The 14,727-nt window shown below is 36.3% G+C and overlaps 1 protein-coding gene and 1 long non-coding RNA gene across 7 annotated transcripts; one reads left to right on the top strand and one right to left on the bottom strand.

Annotated features, from left to right (window-relative positions):
• Nucleotides 1-289: 289 nt before the first annotated feature.
• On the bottom strand, nt 290-1,505 carry LOC122412978 (uncharacterized). The gene is made up of 2 exons (XR_006261467.1): nt 1,364-1,505; nt 290-1,242 (listed from the first exon to the last, which is right to left on the bottom strand). It is a non-coding gene; the product is annotated as an uncharacterized lncRNA (long non-coding RNA).
• Nedd4 (E3 ubiquitin-protein ligase Nedd4) lies at nt 1,236-14,485 on the top strand. Of its 6 annotated transcripts, none has more exons than XM_043422974.1 (14): nt 1,236-1,508; nt 4,335-4,535; nt 4,619-4,779; nt 5,048-5,344; nt 5,683-5,821; nt 6,707-6,844; nt 7,252-7,302; nt 7,840-8,116; nt 8,401-8,459; nt 8,601-8,666; nt 8,771-9,000; nt 9,076-9,197; nt 9,472-10,111; nt 10,478-14,485. In XM_043422974.1, exons 1-14 carry the CDS (start codon nt 1,344-1,346, stop codon nt 10,578-10,580), a joined length of 2,649 nt encoding a protein of 882 aa, XP_043278909.1. In that variant the 5' UTR covers nt 1,236-1,343; the 3' UTR covers nt 10,581-14,485. The 6 variants fall into 6 exon arrangements, with proteins under 6 accessions (XP_043278909.1, XP_043278911.1, XP_043278910.1 ...); XM_043422975.1 differs by lacking the exon at nt 1,236-1,508 and adding an exon at nt 3,432-3,570; XM_043422979.1 differs by lacking the exon at nt 1,236-1,508 and adding an exon at nt 3,453-3,566.
• The last annotated feature ends 242 nt before the right edge of the window (nt 14,486-14,727 follow it).

Below are 14,727 nucleotides of genomic sequence, written 5' to 3'. Positions count from 1 at the left end.
CAGAATGACGCAAGCCCGGAATGATGAAAGAAAAAAACTTAGTCAGCTGCTTTCGATTTGTTAGGCTTTTTCTTGTGAGATCTCGTGACACGTTGCTCGAGTTTTCTCTCGACTCGGGCGTGTCCGAGTCGACTTCCGAAACCGATAAGTGTTCATCCGATCAAATTACTTTTTGTGAAAATAAAATAATGATGAACTAAATGTCAGATAGACGATTGATCATAATTAATTTTCAAAAGCATTATTTGGTTATTTATCGCAAATATGATTCTCTCCGAATTCGTTATCGTTTGGAGTAAAGTCCCGATTTTCGGGGAAATTTTTATTGGCGATAAACAATCTAGAATGAATTGTCACAAGAAGAAATCTCAAGTACACAAACACTGTACGTTGGCAGAGTCTCTGAAAGAAAGGAAAAGGAAAACAAAAATTTGTATTCCTTCGACGTCTCTTTACAGCTACATAGATACTTCCGTTCGATTGAGTCTTTATATTCGATGACCTTGATAATCATTATGCGATTGCTATACGCCAACAAAGACTCCTCACAGTATATGTATATGTTTGTTTTTTTTCTTATTATTTCTCATCTAGCAAATTATATTCTCTCGATCACAATTGTCTAGATCGTTGTGCGGGGTCTTCGAGGCTCGAGACGGAAACATTCGACACATCACAGACATCGGGAATAAAAATTTATCTGAGAATCTCGCTCTCTTTCTCTCCTACTCTTCTCTCGTACGAGAAATATAAGTGAACTTTTATTCTCTTTCAATATTATCTCCCCTTTTCGCGTGTGACCGCGCGCGTTATCGAACACTCGAATTATAAGCCATTCGTCGTCTCTTATCTCGCAGTAGACGTGAAAAATTTTCAAGTCTCAGCCCAGTTGTGACAAATGGTGAGAATGGTGTGAAAGAAGAAAAATATTTTCCATTCTCTTTCGTTTTTTTTAAATACAGCCCCCCTTGCTCGTGCGTGATGTTGCGATTTATCGTTTATTCAACCTTCCGGTGTTGCTGGTGCAGCGAGTGAGAGAAATTAAAAATAGTACGACCCATGGACTTTGGGTGAATTGCGAGACTTGATCATGTGAGGAACAACGACAGTTTTGTGAATTCGACGAGTCTTCATGGACGAAATACGTGATAATTTAGTGCGTAAGAATCCGTTTCGAACGATTTTTCAACCCGAAAAATTTTCGCTTTCGTTACGGCAGGCTGAATGAAACTTCGGTAGACTCTGCAAATTATTTTTTTCATGAAAATTCGAGATTTTCACGAATAGGAAGTCCGAGGCCAGTTTCGTCACAAACTCGGCCACTTCCCAACTTTCTCTTTCTAATGAGGACAATGCCGGGTACCCTTGCTTATCCAATGTACGTCGGAGTTGAATATCCTCCACAGAGGCCTCGCTCTCATACTTGGAGCTCCCAAAGAAGACGGCTCTCTCGGGACACTGTTGCGACAAGACCAGGACGACTCTCTCTCGCTGATCCACCCATCATTGTAATTGAACTTTTCTTTACATTATTCTCATCCTTTAAGCGTAAGAAAATTTAAACTGTAACACAATAATGAATTTTCACTAATAGCTGTACAATGGAAATTTTACATGCTCTAAGGGTCATATCAAAATAAAAATAAAAAGTCAATGAATTGATAAGTCGTTGCAATATGTGTGCGTCAAAAATTAATTGTGGGCAACTTGTGTAGTCTATTCTTCGCAAATCGTTCTAACCGTTCGAACCGTTTAATATAATTTGAAACTAAACGTGCCCTTGAATTTGGAAGTGAATGAAAAATAGATTCCATAAACGAATGAATCCATCTATCTTTGTAACGAAACCTTTGTATGGGAAAATCAAGGAATATAAATATGGATTTTTGTGGAAAATGATCCGATTGAATGTTTTTAAAAAGCCCTTTTATTTGCTTACGATACAGCAGACTTTGGAAAAAAATATGCCAACACTGAAAAACGAATTATCTATTGACAAAAGAATTCTTGATATCAAAATATTGTCGAATTTTTTGATATTTTGTAGATTCGAATTTTTCGTTTGAAGATTAATTGTGTCTCATTGCTGCTGATACTACGAATTAGAGTGGTAAATTGCAAAAAAAAATGACTACTGAATCCGGACTGTGAGGAAAGAGGGAAAAAAATCACCGCAAGCGTCGTTTGAGTTCTTATATAAATCGCAAATAACTTCTATGTGTGATCCCTGTGTGACATTCAGAGTGTAAAAAACATGCATACGTTTGGTTTCTTAATCTCCTCCCGCCCGCACCCGTTGTGTAGTCCTGTATACATACGTATCCAAGTTTGCACCTTATTTTTAGCATTACGAAGTGAAACGTACGTGGAAGTATTTTTTTCATCCGAAAAAAAACGTACATCACGAAACCGTTTTGATTCGCGACAATAAAACTTCCCTCGATATTCAACGAACAAGTCTTTGCGAAAAAAAGCAATTTAGAAATGATTCTTTTTTGTTTTGTTCGGTGAATTTGAGGCTTCAATAAGCTACTGTGATTTTGTGCGATTGTTGACAGTGAAACAATACTACCTGTGTTTTTAATATATGTACTTGTAGTACAGTCTCCTACAAAAAATTGAAAGACTGCACTTAACCTATAAAAAGTTAAATAACGATTAAAGAAGATATTTCGGAGGTGTAATTTATCGCACTTATCTAATAAACCCAAAACTTCAAAACAAACACGAATATACAAATGAAATGTCATAATTTAGAAAAATTGCAATTGACAAGGCAATTTTCATGTAAATTGTCAGCTATATATATTTTCTAATGTTCACTGCAGATTTTACAGACTTATCCAACCTTGATACATCAGCGTTGTTTTTTTTATCATTGTCAAGAATCCCGAGATCGTTGTTGGTTTTTTTCGATTCGTGAAACGTCACACGCGCGCAGCGTAGCGGGTAAATAACGAGCTCATGATAACAAAACTACGATACGCGAACTGTCAAAACTCGATCATGCAGTAGAATCGATTTTGGAGTGGCAAAACAGCGTAACTTTTGGACAGGAGGTCTGACTTTCGTTGACAGAGGCGTTCATAGTTATCAATCTTATTTAGTGTTATGTCTAATTTTTCCCCGTGATTGTTTTGAGTTAGAATACATTCATTTAAGAAAAAAGCAGGTGAGTTTTGACGGATCTGTGGCCATCTTTAAATGCGAATATGTCACATCCGTCCGTCTTCTCGCGCGATCATCAGTAACGGGGTCCAGGGAAAGGGGAGGGGCACGATAAGGGGAAGGGTATTTACAGAGAGTGGGGCTAAGACAAATAAGTGAGTGTGTGCGTGTGTACGCGAGTGTATGCATGTGTGTGTTTTTTTTGCTCGCTCGCGTTCGATGGCACACGAGAAATTGTGATTCCTCAGGGCGATTATAACCGAACGTGAGGATAACCGTCCAAGGAGGTAACTCCGTTACGACGAAATATATAAAAACGCACGATACATAAACGCGGTTACGTTAATGGCAGAGGAACATGTATACGGATACTATCCGACGACCGGTGTCGATGGAGAGTGCGTACGTAATTTTTCAGTCCTTTTTCTCCAACTAGCTTCTCTTTACTTTCCTCTTGTCCCCTTCCACCTTCCCCCCTCGCAGGTTCCCCATGGTTCCTTTCTTTTTGACAGTTTGACAGGTTGGAATTTTTTCGTAACGGATTTTATGCTCTTCGAACTTTTTTCCTTGCTGTCTTTCTTACTCTCTGTAACAATACGACACTTGCGTTTCTCCCACTCTTCCTCTCTCTTCCTCTATCGCAGTCTTTGTAACTTCGTTTCGCTTTTTGTAAAAATCTGCACCATTCTCAGTTTTCACCATCCTTTTCTCTCCTTTGATAGTATCCTGTGTCACGATTACCAACGAATTGCCTTAAACATATCAAACTTTGCTCGATTTTCGTTATTTGTAACGCAATATTTTCGGTAGTTACAATCACGAGATTAGGATCATAAGAATACTTGAAAAAAGTTACTGTATTGTTTAGAAACTCACTCCTTCCCGATATCTCTCTGCTACTTCCTGAATAGCCTTGTACAGTTTTTAGTTTCAGCATATTTTTTACACTCTTGAAATTATTTCAACACTTCTTGATGATTCTTCAGGTGCGATGTTCCAAAATTTTATATTTTGTATTTCGATCAACCTAAGATTTTGTTGTTTTTTCCAGTTCTAACCTCTGATTAATATTCTTCAACTTTTCAGCGTTTTTATTATGACGAATCAACTGTACAGATTATCATGTTTTGATAGTTTTTAACATGTGGATAATTTTGTAATTCTAGACGGAGGAAGCGACCAGCAGGTTGAGGTTGAAGGTTATAGCGGGTCACCAATTAGCCAAAAAAGATATTTTTGGTGCGAGCGATCCCTATGTTCGTATTGATCTCAACACCACAAATGGCGACGTCACAGTTGATTCCGTACTTACAAAAACCAAGAAAAAAACTCTCAATCCCACCTGGGAGGAAGAGTTCATTTTCAGAGTGAGTTTTGTGCTGAGAAAGGGGGAAAAAATAACTGTAGTCGAAGGATTTTTCAATTACTGATAATCTAATTGAATGCACAGGTCAAACCTGCGGAACACAAGTTGGTGCTTCAAGTTTTTGACGAGAATAGACTGACGAGGGATGATTTTCTTGGTATGGTGGAACTTTCGCTCCTCAACTTGCCCAAAGAGCAGGAAGGCAGAACCATTCCTACAAAGCATTATATTTTGCGTGCCCGTAGGTCAGTACACAAAAACATCAATGTTTTGATGCATATGAAATGAAAAGTGACAAACGAATTATTTAATTCTAATTTATCATAAAGTGTATTGAAAATATGAAAAAATTGGCATTGTTTTCCATGCTCAATTTATTATAAATCAATTACCAAAGTGAACCTCGATATTTTCTATAAAACTTAGTAGAGGATATGACCACAGATGAGAATGAAAAATATAAATACTATTCAATAATTGGGCAAGCTAAAATGTTAAATTTAACTTCTTCAGTTCCGGCAGTCAAAGAGCGAAAGTAAAGGGTACATTGGAAATATATCACGCTTACATTTCGGACTCCTCGGGCGGTGATTCAGGGGATCCCGACACGACGTCGGATTCTGGGGGTTGGGAATTATTGGACAGACCAACACCAACTTCGGACAACAGTCCGGTACAGCAAAGTAGTGAAAATTCGGCAGCTAACGGGCCTTTGCCACACGGTTGGGAGGAACGACAAGACGCTAATGGACGAACATATTACGTCAATCACATAGCCAGATTTACACAATGGGAACGACCCACAGCAATGTGAGTTTTCCAAAACTGATTATAAAAATAAAAAAGAAAAGTGAATGCCGAAACTTTTCTAAAAGTTTTAACGATGACGAAACTGATAAATTATCACGTAGCTTAAAAATAAGTCATTGAAGCCAAAAACGAAAGATTGAATTTTCTTTGCAAATTTTTCAAGTTTTTTATTATCGCTTATCCTCTTTCTCAGCGTTGGCATCATTTGTCGCTGTATCATCGTGATATCGAAAAAAGAGAAAATGAACCAAAAAAAAACCCGAACATTGATATTCGCTTTCTATGTGTTAAAAAAAAAAATATATTCATACTGATTTTGTTTACATTGAAATGCAAAGGAATTCGGCACCAACGGGTGGTGTGACAAACGAGCAACGAAGTCTCGACACGGCTGCGACCGAGTTTCAACGAAGATTTCACATAAGCGTTGACGATGCCGAGAGCAGAGGGCAACACAGAAGCTCAGTTATAAATCAGGTGAGTCGAGAAAACGATGAAATCCCGTTTCATGTCCCCAATATCTTTGCTCCGAGCATGCAAAGATTATTAAAAAAGATTTGCTCAATATTGAAGTAACTGTAGGCATTAGCAAAAAAAAGCTTTTAATCCCTTGTGAGTAAGAGAAAATATGAATAAAAACTACAAGTCGGAAATGTAGAATTTTCAACAAATTTCCAGTTTTTGACGAATCAAGTAATATTTTTCATTTTGACTGTAGTTGCTCCAATAAATACGCCTTAGATAATCAAAATCCCCAATATAATATTAGGAATCCTTCATGAATAAGTGCAGCGTAAAATAGTCGGGATTTCACCGGACCGAACCGCAATCAATAGTCTCAGATAGAAACTTGAGTCCACAATTAGATCCCGATTGAGAAAAATCAAATGAAAGGTGAATTCGAAGTCTATTGACAATGTTTTGCTCCCTTTGTAAAGGGTTATTTCTGAAGACAGCACTTTTTCATTTCCCACAGCTGAGCGGGAATTTAAAAATTACTTTGCAAACGTGTATCGTGTGACGGAATGGACGTTGATCGAAAAACATGAGCCTTGCCGACTCGAAAATCGAATGGCTGGCACACTCTCGAGTCCTAGACTCAAGTTTATATTTGTGAACATTGATTACGGGAAACTCTGAAGATTTCGAAACAAAAGAAGCACTATTTGCATGTGGTATAACAAGAAGTGAGAAAAATGAAGAATTTCATCAAATTTTGAGAAAAATAATTGGAAGAAAAAATGTGAAATTAATCGTATCGTATTATTTTGAGTAGAGATAAACGAAACCATTAGGGACTAACAATTGTAAATAAATCGGCATGCGGAATGTAGAAAAAAAAGATATGCATGTATGTGTAAGGATGGTGAAGGGGCGCGTGAGGAAGACGAGAATTCAGAAGCGAGGGATTATGACGAGGGGGTTGAGCGTGAACGAGACAATTCCGACTGCGAGAATGCCGTCGATCAGCGTGGTTATCTTGGCGAGTGTGATGATCAGGTACATTGACAAAAAAAACAAACAAACAAACAAAGCAACCAACAAAAAATGAAAAACTATATAAAAATAAATACTTTTTTTTAGCATGCACGTCACGCTTTATTAACGCTTAGTTTCGAACTCATGCGTGTCAATTGGTTGTTAATTGAGATTGTGAAAAAAATGTGTGTTCAGTCAAAGAGGTTTTCCCACCCCAAGGTCGGCACGATAAATGGCTCTCATTTTCTTATTCTTTTTCTCGCTTGATGTCAGCCTCCACTGGAATAACAAACGACTTTTTTTTCAATTCGCTGAATCACAGTATTCGTGATGATTATCGTTTTTATTGTTGTTATTTCGTGGTTATGTAAACAAAATATATATACATAGAAGAAAAAAAACATTTATGTCTCTTCGTTTGTTCGCAGAGCGACGATAACGTGGATAGTCCGGCAGGCTCCAGGCGTTCTTCGGAACAGGTAATTTTAAATATATCAAACTCACGCATTTTCGTACCGTAAGACCTCCGAGAGAATTCTGTTCACTTGACTTGACTCTTAGTACAATTTCCCTTCTTCTTTTGCTCTATAGAAAATTATTCGAGTTTTGTACCGCTATTTTCAGCTTTATGATCAACAGGTTAATTTTATTTACACAGAAGAAAAATGTCCGAAAAAATGCTATCTGAATTTCATTTATACTTGAATTGAAATTCAATTCAAATTCAATGGGACAAAGATGTTTCAATCGAAAATTATAAAGAGCTTGTAATTATTTTCGTTTATTGCTCATTGAAATGAAAAAACAATTATTATGAATTTTATATCAAATGTTGAAAAGTTAACAACAAAATAGAAGATTTTTAATGGGATTGAATACTTGCCTAAGTTTGGAATCGTTCTCCGTGTACTGAGAGGTTGAATTCTCGTTAAAAAATATTTCCAATCAGATGTGCATTTGTAAAAAATTAGAAATATAGTGGAAACGCGAATAATAATGCGCCCGTGTGTTTAAAGAGCGAAATTCCAAAGCCTACATATCCACTACCGAGCGGCGATGGATTGCCACCAGGTTGGAGCATGCAATTGGCACCGAATGGTAGAATGTTTTTTATTGATCATAACGAGAGAGCGACAACGTGGGTCGATCCGAGAACTGGTAGAGCGAGTCCTATGCCTAGTCACAACGTGCCTTCTGCTACACCAAGAAGCGACTTGGATCAGCTTGGTCCATTGCCCGAGGGATGGGAAGAGAGAGTACACACCGACGGAAGAATCTTTTTCATCGATCACAGTACGATTTTCCATCTTTTTTCGGTCGATTAAAGATTTTATTTTTACAAAATATCCAGAAACGTATCCATCGATTGTGTATTCATTTCAATTTTTTCTCCAAAAAAAAAAAAAAAACATTGAAAAATCTTGATATTCGGTTAGTTCAATTACATGGAGCCAAAGTTTTTGCTTCAAATCACTTTTTTTTTCGCTTTTTCAAACTCTTGACGGACAGAAATTTGATATTACCGTGATTTCAAATTCATCCATGGTGTTCCAATTTTTCCGATAAATTAATTACAGATACGAGAACGACACAGTGGGAAGATCCGCGTATGTCTAATCCGCAAATCGCTGGGCCGGTATGTTTGTTTTATGTGCTCCCAGTAACGTTTATTGATCAACGATGTCTATGTCGCGTGTGCTGCCTAGACGCTGTTGAATCAGCTAGTGAGTCGTTTCACTTATTTATTTCATTTAATTTTTTTTGTCATTTGTAACAGGCTGTACCTTACTCGAGAGATTACAAACTTAAGTACGAATATTTGAAATCGCAGCTCAGAAAGCCCGTGAGTACATTTGCCATTTGGAAAGCATCGATCTTGCTATCTTGATTTTTTATTAACAATATCGACGATGAAAAAATGTTTTTATTTAAAATTTGATCCTACAGAGTAGCGTACCGAACAAGTTCGAGATCAAAGTTGGAAGAAGCAATATTCTGGAAGACTCTTATCGTATCATAAGCTCGGTAAACAGAGTCGAGATATTAAAGACGAAGTTGTGGGTCGAATTCGAGGGTGAAATTGGGTTGGATTACGGCGGATTGGCGAGAGAATGGTTCTTCCTATTATCCAAGGAAATGTTTAATCCCTACTACGGACTCTTCGAATATTCAGCAATGTAAGCAAGCTCAAGTGGATTTCTCTTCGTGCTCGTTTTAACGACGCTTATTGATTTGTTTTAACATGTTTTCAGGGACAATTACACGCTTCAAATAAATCCTTTCTCGGGTGTGTGCAATGAGGAACATCTTAATTATTTCAAGTTCATCGGACGGATTGCCGGCATGGCTGTGTATCACGGAAAGCTCTTGGACGGTAAGAAAACTTGAAAAGATCTCCTTCTTTCCATTCTTTTCTGAATTTCAATATCAAGTGCAAACAAATTTCAACATTTTCGTCGTAAATTTTTGTAATTTTTCCTCGTACAATAACAATTTTAAAAAATGAGACTCTTATTGTACGCTCAATTTTGAGCATAAAGTTATACTATAATAATTGATTGAAAAATAGACCGTCGAAGCAAGATGAGTTGAATGATTAACTTACCGATTGAATTATTAAGATAAAATTGAGAAATGATGCTTTCCAGCTTTCTTCATACGCCCATTCTATAAAATGATGCTTTCGAAAACGATCGACTTGAAGGACATGGAGAGCGTGGACTCGGAATATTACAACTCGTTGTTGTGGATAAAAGAGAACGACCCGAGCGAATTGGAGTTGACATTTTGCGTTGACGAGGAGAGCTTTGGGTACACGTCGCAGCGTGAATTGAAACCGAATGGTGCAAATATTCCATTGACGGACGAGAACAAGGACGAGTACATAAGCCTCGTAATTCAGTGGAGGTTTGTTTCTCGGGTGCAGGATCAAATGAACGCTTTTCTTGAAGGCTTCAACGCTCTGGTACCGTTGGCACTCGTCAAAATATTCGACGAGCATGAGCTCGAGTTACTCATGTGCGGTATTCAACACATCGACGTTAAAGATTGGAAAAAAAATACGCTCTACAAGGGCGATTATCACGCTAATCACATCACCGTACAGTGGTTCTGGCGAGTCGTTTTATCATTCAGTAACGAAATGAGAGCTAGACTTTTGCAATTTGTGACGGGCACCTCCAGGGTACCGATGAATGGTTTCAAAGAATTATACGGCAGCAACGGCCCGCAATTGTTTACCATCGAGAAATGGGGTACACCCGAAAATTATCCTCGAGCTCATACGTGGTGAGTCTTTTTTTCTCGTTATCGTCAACTTTTTTCTATTTTCTTTTACATTTTTTACTATTATTTTGAACCTTAAATTTCAATCGTTATCGAAAATTTACCCTCAAGTGTTCAAAATCGTTGATAATTGATCGTCGAAGTCTGCGATAGTGACACAGAACTGAGGTTAAAAAAAAACGCGAAATTATGCTTGGCATTTGTATGTTATCATGTGAATTGTCTCATTGTACATTTTAACAATAATCTTTAACATCGTAAAATTCTTTTTTTTCTCTTTTTTCTTGTAAAAGATAGTTGACGTCAATGCTGAGGCTGACCGACATTTTGAATGAAAATGACACCGGTTAACGATCTTTCTTTTTTCAGCTTCAACCGTATAGATCTACCACCGTATGAGAATTATCAGCAACTCAGGGACAAATTAATAAAGGCTATCGAAGGTTCTCAGGGTTTTGCGGGGGTGGACTAGCGCGAGATACCATTTTTTACGATACCTGTAATATAAAAAAAAAAAAATAATAATAAATATGTATGCATGGATATACAGAGATGTATACATGTATATATGTTTTTACGCGTGAGGTACGACACGTTTTCCGTGACTCTTTTTATCTTTCAAACATCTTTTCCATAGTTTCTATTTTTACTCGAAGCTTCAATCCGATAATTCGCTGAATTACCACTAACAATTTGCTTGATGTACAATTTTTCATCATTTTGTTTTTATTCCTGTTTACGGAGAATACATGAACAAAAATCAGGATTCAGCACATTGAAAGACTTCGAGTGAGCTGATGATAATAGCAAAATATGAAACACGGAAAAGTTTTGATCGACGAACATAAAATAATGGTAGAGTTCACGGACAAACCTTCGTGCAAGGATGTAGATATATGACGATCCGTATATATTGCCTCCAATATTGATTAATTCTATCACGCTTAGCGCGATATGTACATGTATATTTACACGTGCATAAATACACATGTATGTATGTTTGAAAACGACGAAGAAACCAAGATTTTGAAAATTGTTGACATCGATGGAGCGTACTGTACCGGGCAAAGTATATTGATCCAAATTTGCAGCGTATTTATGAAATCATATTTTCGATTCACTATCTTTTTTATGGATTTTTCCCCTCTTTTTTTTGCTAATTTTATTGTTCCATCGTTATCCTGAATTATTCCTTTGCTTGTACAGGGAAAGAGCGAGAGAGCAAAAGAGAAAAAGAGAGAAAGAGAGAGAGAGAGAGAGACGAGCTGAGAACCGAGAATTCTGTGACTGTAAAGTTGAGGCATCTTTGTTGAAACAGCTGATGCTTGATCGAACTTCGAATAAAATTGTAAATAACTTTGTTATAATGAAATTGAAAGAAAAAAAAATATATATATATATATAAATATAAAAAATATATATATATACGTGTCTTTAGTCAAGTACGATGAACGTTGATCGACGAGTGTAGGCATCAATAAGAGAATAAGAAAAAGAATGGGGACGGTTATGGTTTTGAACTAATTGAGCGAAACACCCGAAACAAGTATTGTATCAATCATTGTAATTTCACTTCTCCGCGGTCTCGCAAACGTCTTTTCGCTGTCTTTATTCTTATTCTGTATTAACCCTTAAAAAATCCTGTAGTTTTTATCTTCGCTACTTTTGATTTTTTTTTTTCGTTTTCTCCGAAACTACTGTAATTTATGTAACGATTAAATTTCACGATCGCGTGTGTTCGAGATGCACGATTTCTATGAATATTTACGATTAATTCGTGCTTGTGTGCGGTGACGAGTCAAACTCGTAATTGAGCAAAGAAAATTGTAGTGTTATGGGTGAACAAAAAAAAAATAATGAACATATTTTGTATCGCAAGTTTTTAACGAGGATGGAATAATTGACAGAAAAAACGAGAGAGAGAGAGAGAGAGAAAGGGAAAGAATGTTTCGCGCGACCCCGAGCTTTTGCTTTGATGCAGTGAAAAAAGTTGCGAGTATCGAACGATATGTCCTCCTTTCGAATTCAGTATTTTTTGGCCAGTAATTAGTGAAAAAAGTGATATTACAAAAAAAGGTTACCTCGTCCCGTCCATAGTAATTGATCAAGTGCAATTGTTTTCTGTTTTCATCTTTTTTGGGAGAGCGTGATCCATCAATTATAAATATTGTCACATCCTGCTCTGAAAAGATGAATAAGAGAAGATAAAAAAACCAGAAAAAACAAAACGAATGAAAATTCCCTGTCTATACGTACCGTGTAAAAAAGTGTAAATTTGAGTGACGAGTTCTCGGGTTTTTGACCTCGGGCAACCGACATAGAGTTGTTCAATAAAAAAGATTTTCTCGTCGAAAGCGAATGAATTTCTTGTCACAGGAGTCACCCAAAATTTCAATAATTGTCTCCTTCTCCTAATCTTTTTAATTTTTTCCACGCGGATTTACAATTTACACTTTTTCCATTCAAACTTTTGACTCATTGTTTTCAAGAAAACAGATGTGTATAAAAATGAGAATTGGTTCGTCAAATTTTTCCGTGACTTTGAAGACACCCATGAATCGTGTTGCACCACAATATTGGGTGACACTATTGGCGAGAATTTATCATTGAACTTTCACTTAGCAAGGAAAACCTAGTTAGTTATGTAAAAAAGCGAAACAAATGAAAAAGAAAGAAAAAAAAAAACTTTGCAAAAGCAGACATTGACTTTGCGTGACTCGCGCTACGATCGCCAGTCGACAAAGTTCGCGGATACATTCCATCCGGCTTTTATATATAAAAATTATATTTAAATGGTCAGAGCGAACGAAGAGAAAAGGGATGAAAAAAGTAGGGAAAATATTCTTGGCCATCGCGTCTTCTTGTATAATATCGTTTCATTTTTTTTCTTCTCTCTCTTTCAGTCGAATGATTTTTTTTCCTACGAACTTAACGAATATATTCTCGATTTGGTGTGTTTCTGAGAAACGCAAAAAAATAACGATGAAAATAATAAAAATCAAACAAACCAAATCGTATTCATTGATAAACTATTTTATTTATAAACTAAGCGAACATTCCGCCTGAATGCATTTTTGAACAATCGCTTTTAATCCGAGCGTGGCGGAATATATTAATACTATTATTGTTATTATTGTCATTATTATTATTTTCACGATATTGATGTGATCGGAACGTCTAAAAAGCAAACGTTTCGTTTCGTTGACACCTTGGGGCCTGCAAAGAAAAAAAAATCATTAATTTTTAGCTCTAGATTTATTCCTTCGAATGATTATACATCATGAGACTTTATGCATAGACGATATAATAGTATCATAAGCTTATGTGCTTTTTATCTTCGAATATTACGAAGAAAAACGGAAATACGTTAGATAGGAGCAAACAATTGATTTGTTTCGACCGGGGAAAGAGAAACAGAGAGAAAGAGAGATGGCAAGAAAAATTTTAATCATTGTGAACCATATTTTTTTTTCGAACCGAATGCATTGACTCGAGAGATGGGTATTTTTTGTTATTCAACGAAACGTACTTGTTTTGTTTTTTAAATTTTTTCTTATATTTATTTAATATCAATAATGCATATTTTATTTGTCCGAAGAAAATTATTTATTGCTTTGAAATAATATTGCTCACAGCGAAGTTCGATTCGTGACATGATTCCGGGTTCAAAATGAAACTACGTTAGTTGATAAAAAAAAAAAGAAAGAAAATGTAACAAAATTTGTTCATCTTCGATCGACTCTCAATCGGGGGATCCGATTCTGTTCCCATTTTTCTCTCGGAGTCCGAAAAATATTGTTGCACGATATTAATAATTATACTTATTATTAAATTCGTTGAAATGACGAAAGAGAAAAAAAAAACAAATTATATTCCCTCAGCTAACGAAACCAGATTTTGCGTTCCATTCGCATTGATGTACATATTAATATAATCTTACGATGAAAATGAATAACAATAAATTGAGGTGAGAATAAAATACCAAAAAAGACAGAAAAAACCTATTGTAATGGTGAAGAAATATTAAAAATAAGAATAATGAAAATTGCAAAAACCGCAACACGAACACCAGAATTTACCGTTTACTTTCGTTAACTGCGTATCAAGGCAGGTTCTATAATCCGGAGCATCCGCGGGAAAAGTTGTGCGACCGCATATCACAACTTATTCGATTGTTGGAAGAGAAAACTTGACAGAAATCATGTTCTTATTACTTTTTCGAACTACTGATAGAAACAAAAGAATACGAAAAACAAGGACAACAATTCTGTAAAATTAATAACCGCGTGAAAAAATAACGCTTCCGGTTTGAAAATTTTTTTTTTCCTTTTTTCGACGAAAAATATAGAGAAATAAATTATATTGAGAAATTGCAAAGATTTTTGTACCACTTATTTGTTTGTTGTTATACTGCAGTTCATTTGAATGATCGATTTGTTTATGTAAAGGTAAGTTGTTTTTCAAGAACACAGCGTTGAAGATAGTTCGAGCAATTTGAAAATTGCCGCGCATTTGTGACTGCAGCGCTGTGAGCGCTGTCGGTGTTAGTTGAACGTCTCGCTACGAGGTGGCGACGAGGCATCGCCGCATCCGCAGAATCAAAAAAGACAGCTGGTGGG

This window comes from Venturia canescens, chromosome 7 (genome assembly GCF_019457755.1).
Source record: "Venturia canescens isolate UGA chromosome 7, ASM1945775v1, whole genome shotgun sequence".
Taxonomy (NCBI): domain Eukaryota; kingdom Metazoa; phylum Arthropoda; class Insecta; order Hymenoptera; family Ichneumonidae; genus Venturia; species Venturia canescens.
This window is presented reverse-complemented; position numbering and strand designations above follow the sequence as displayed.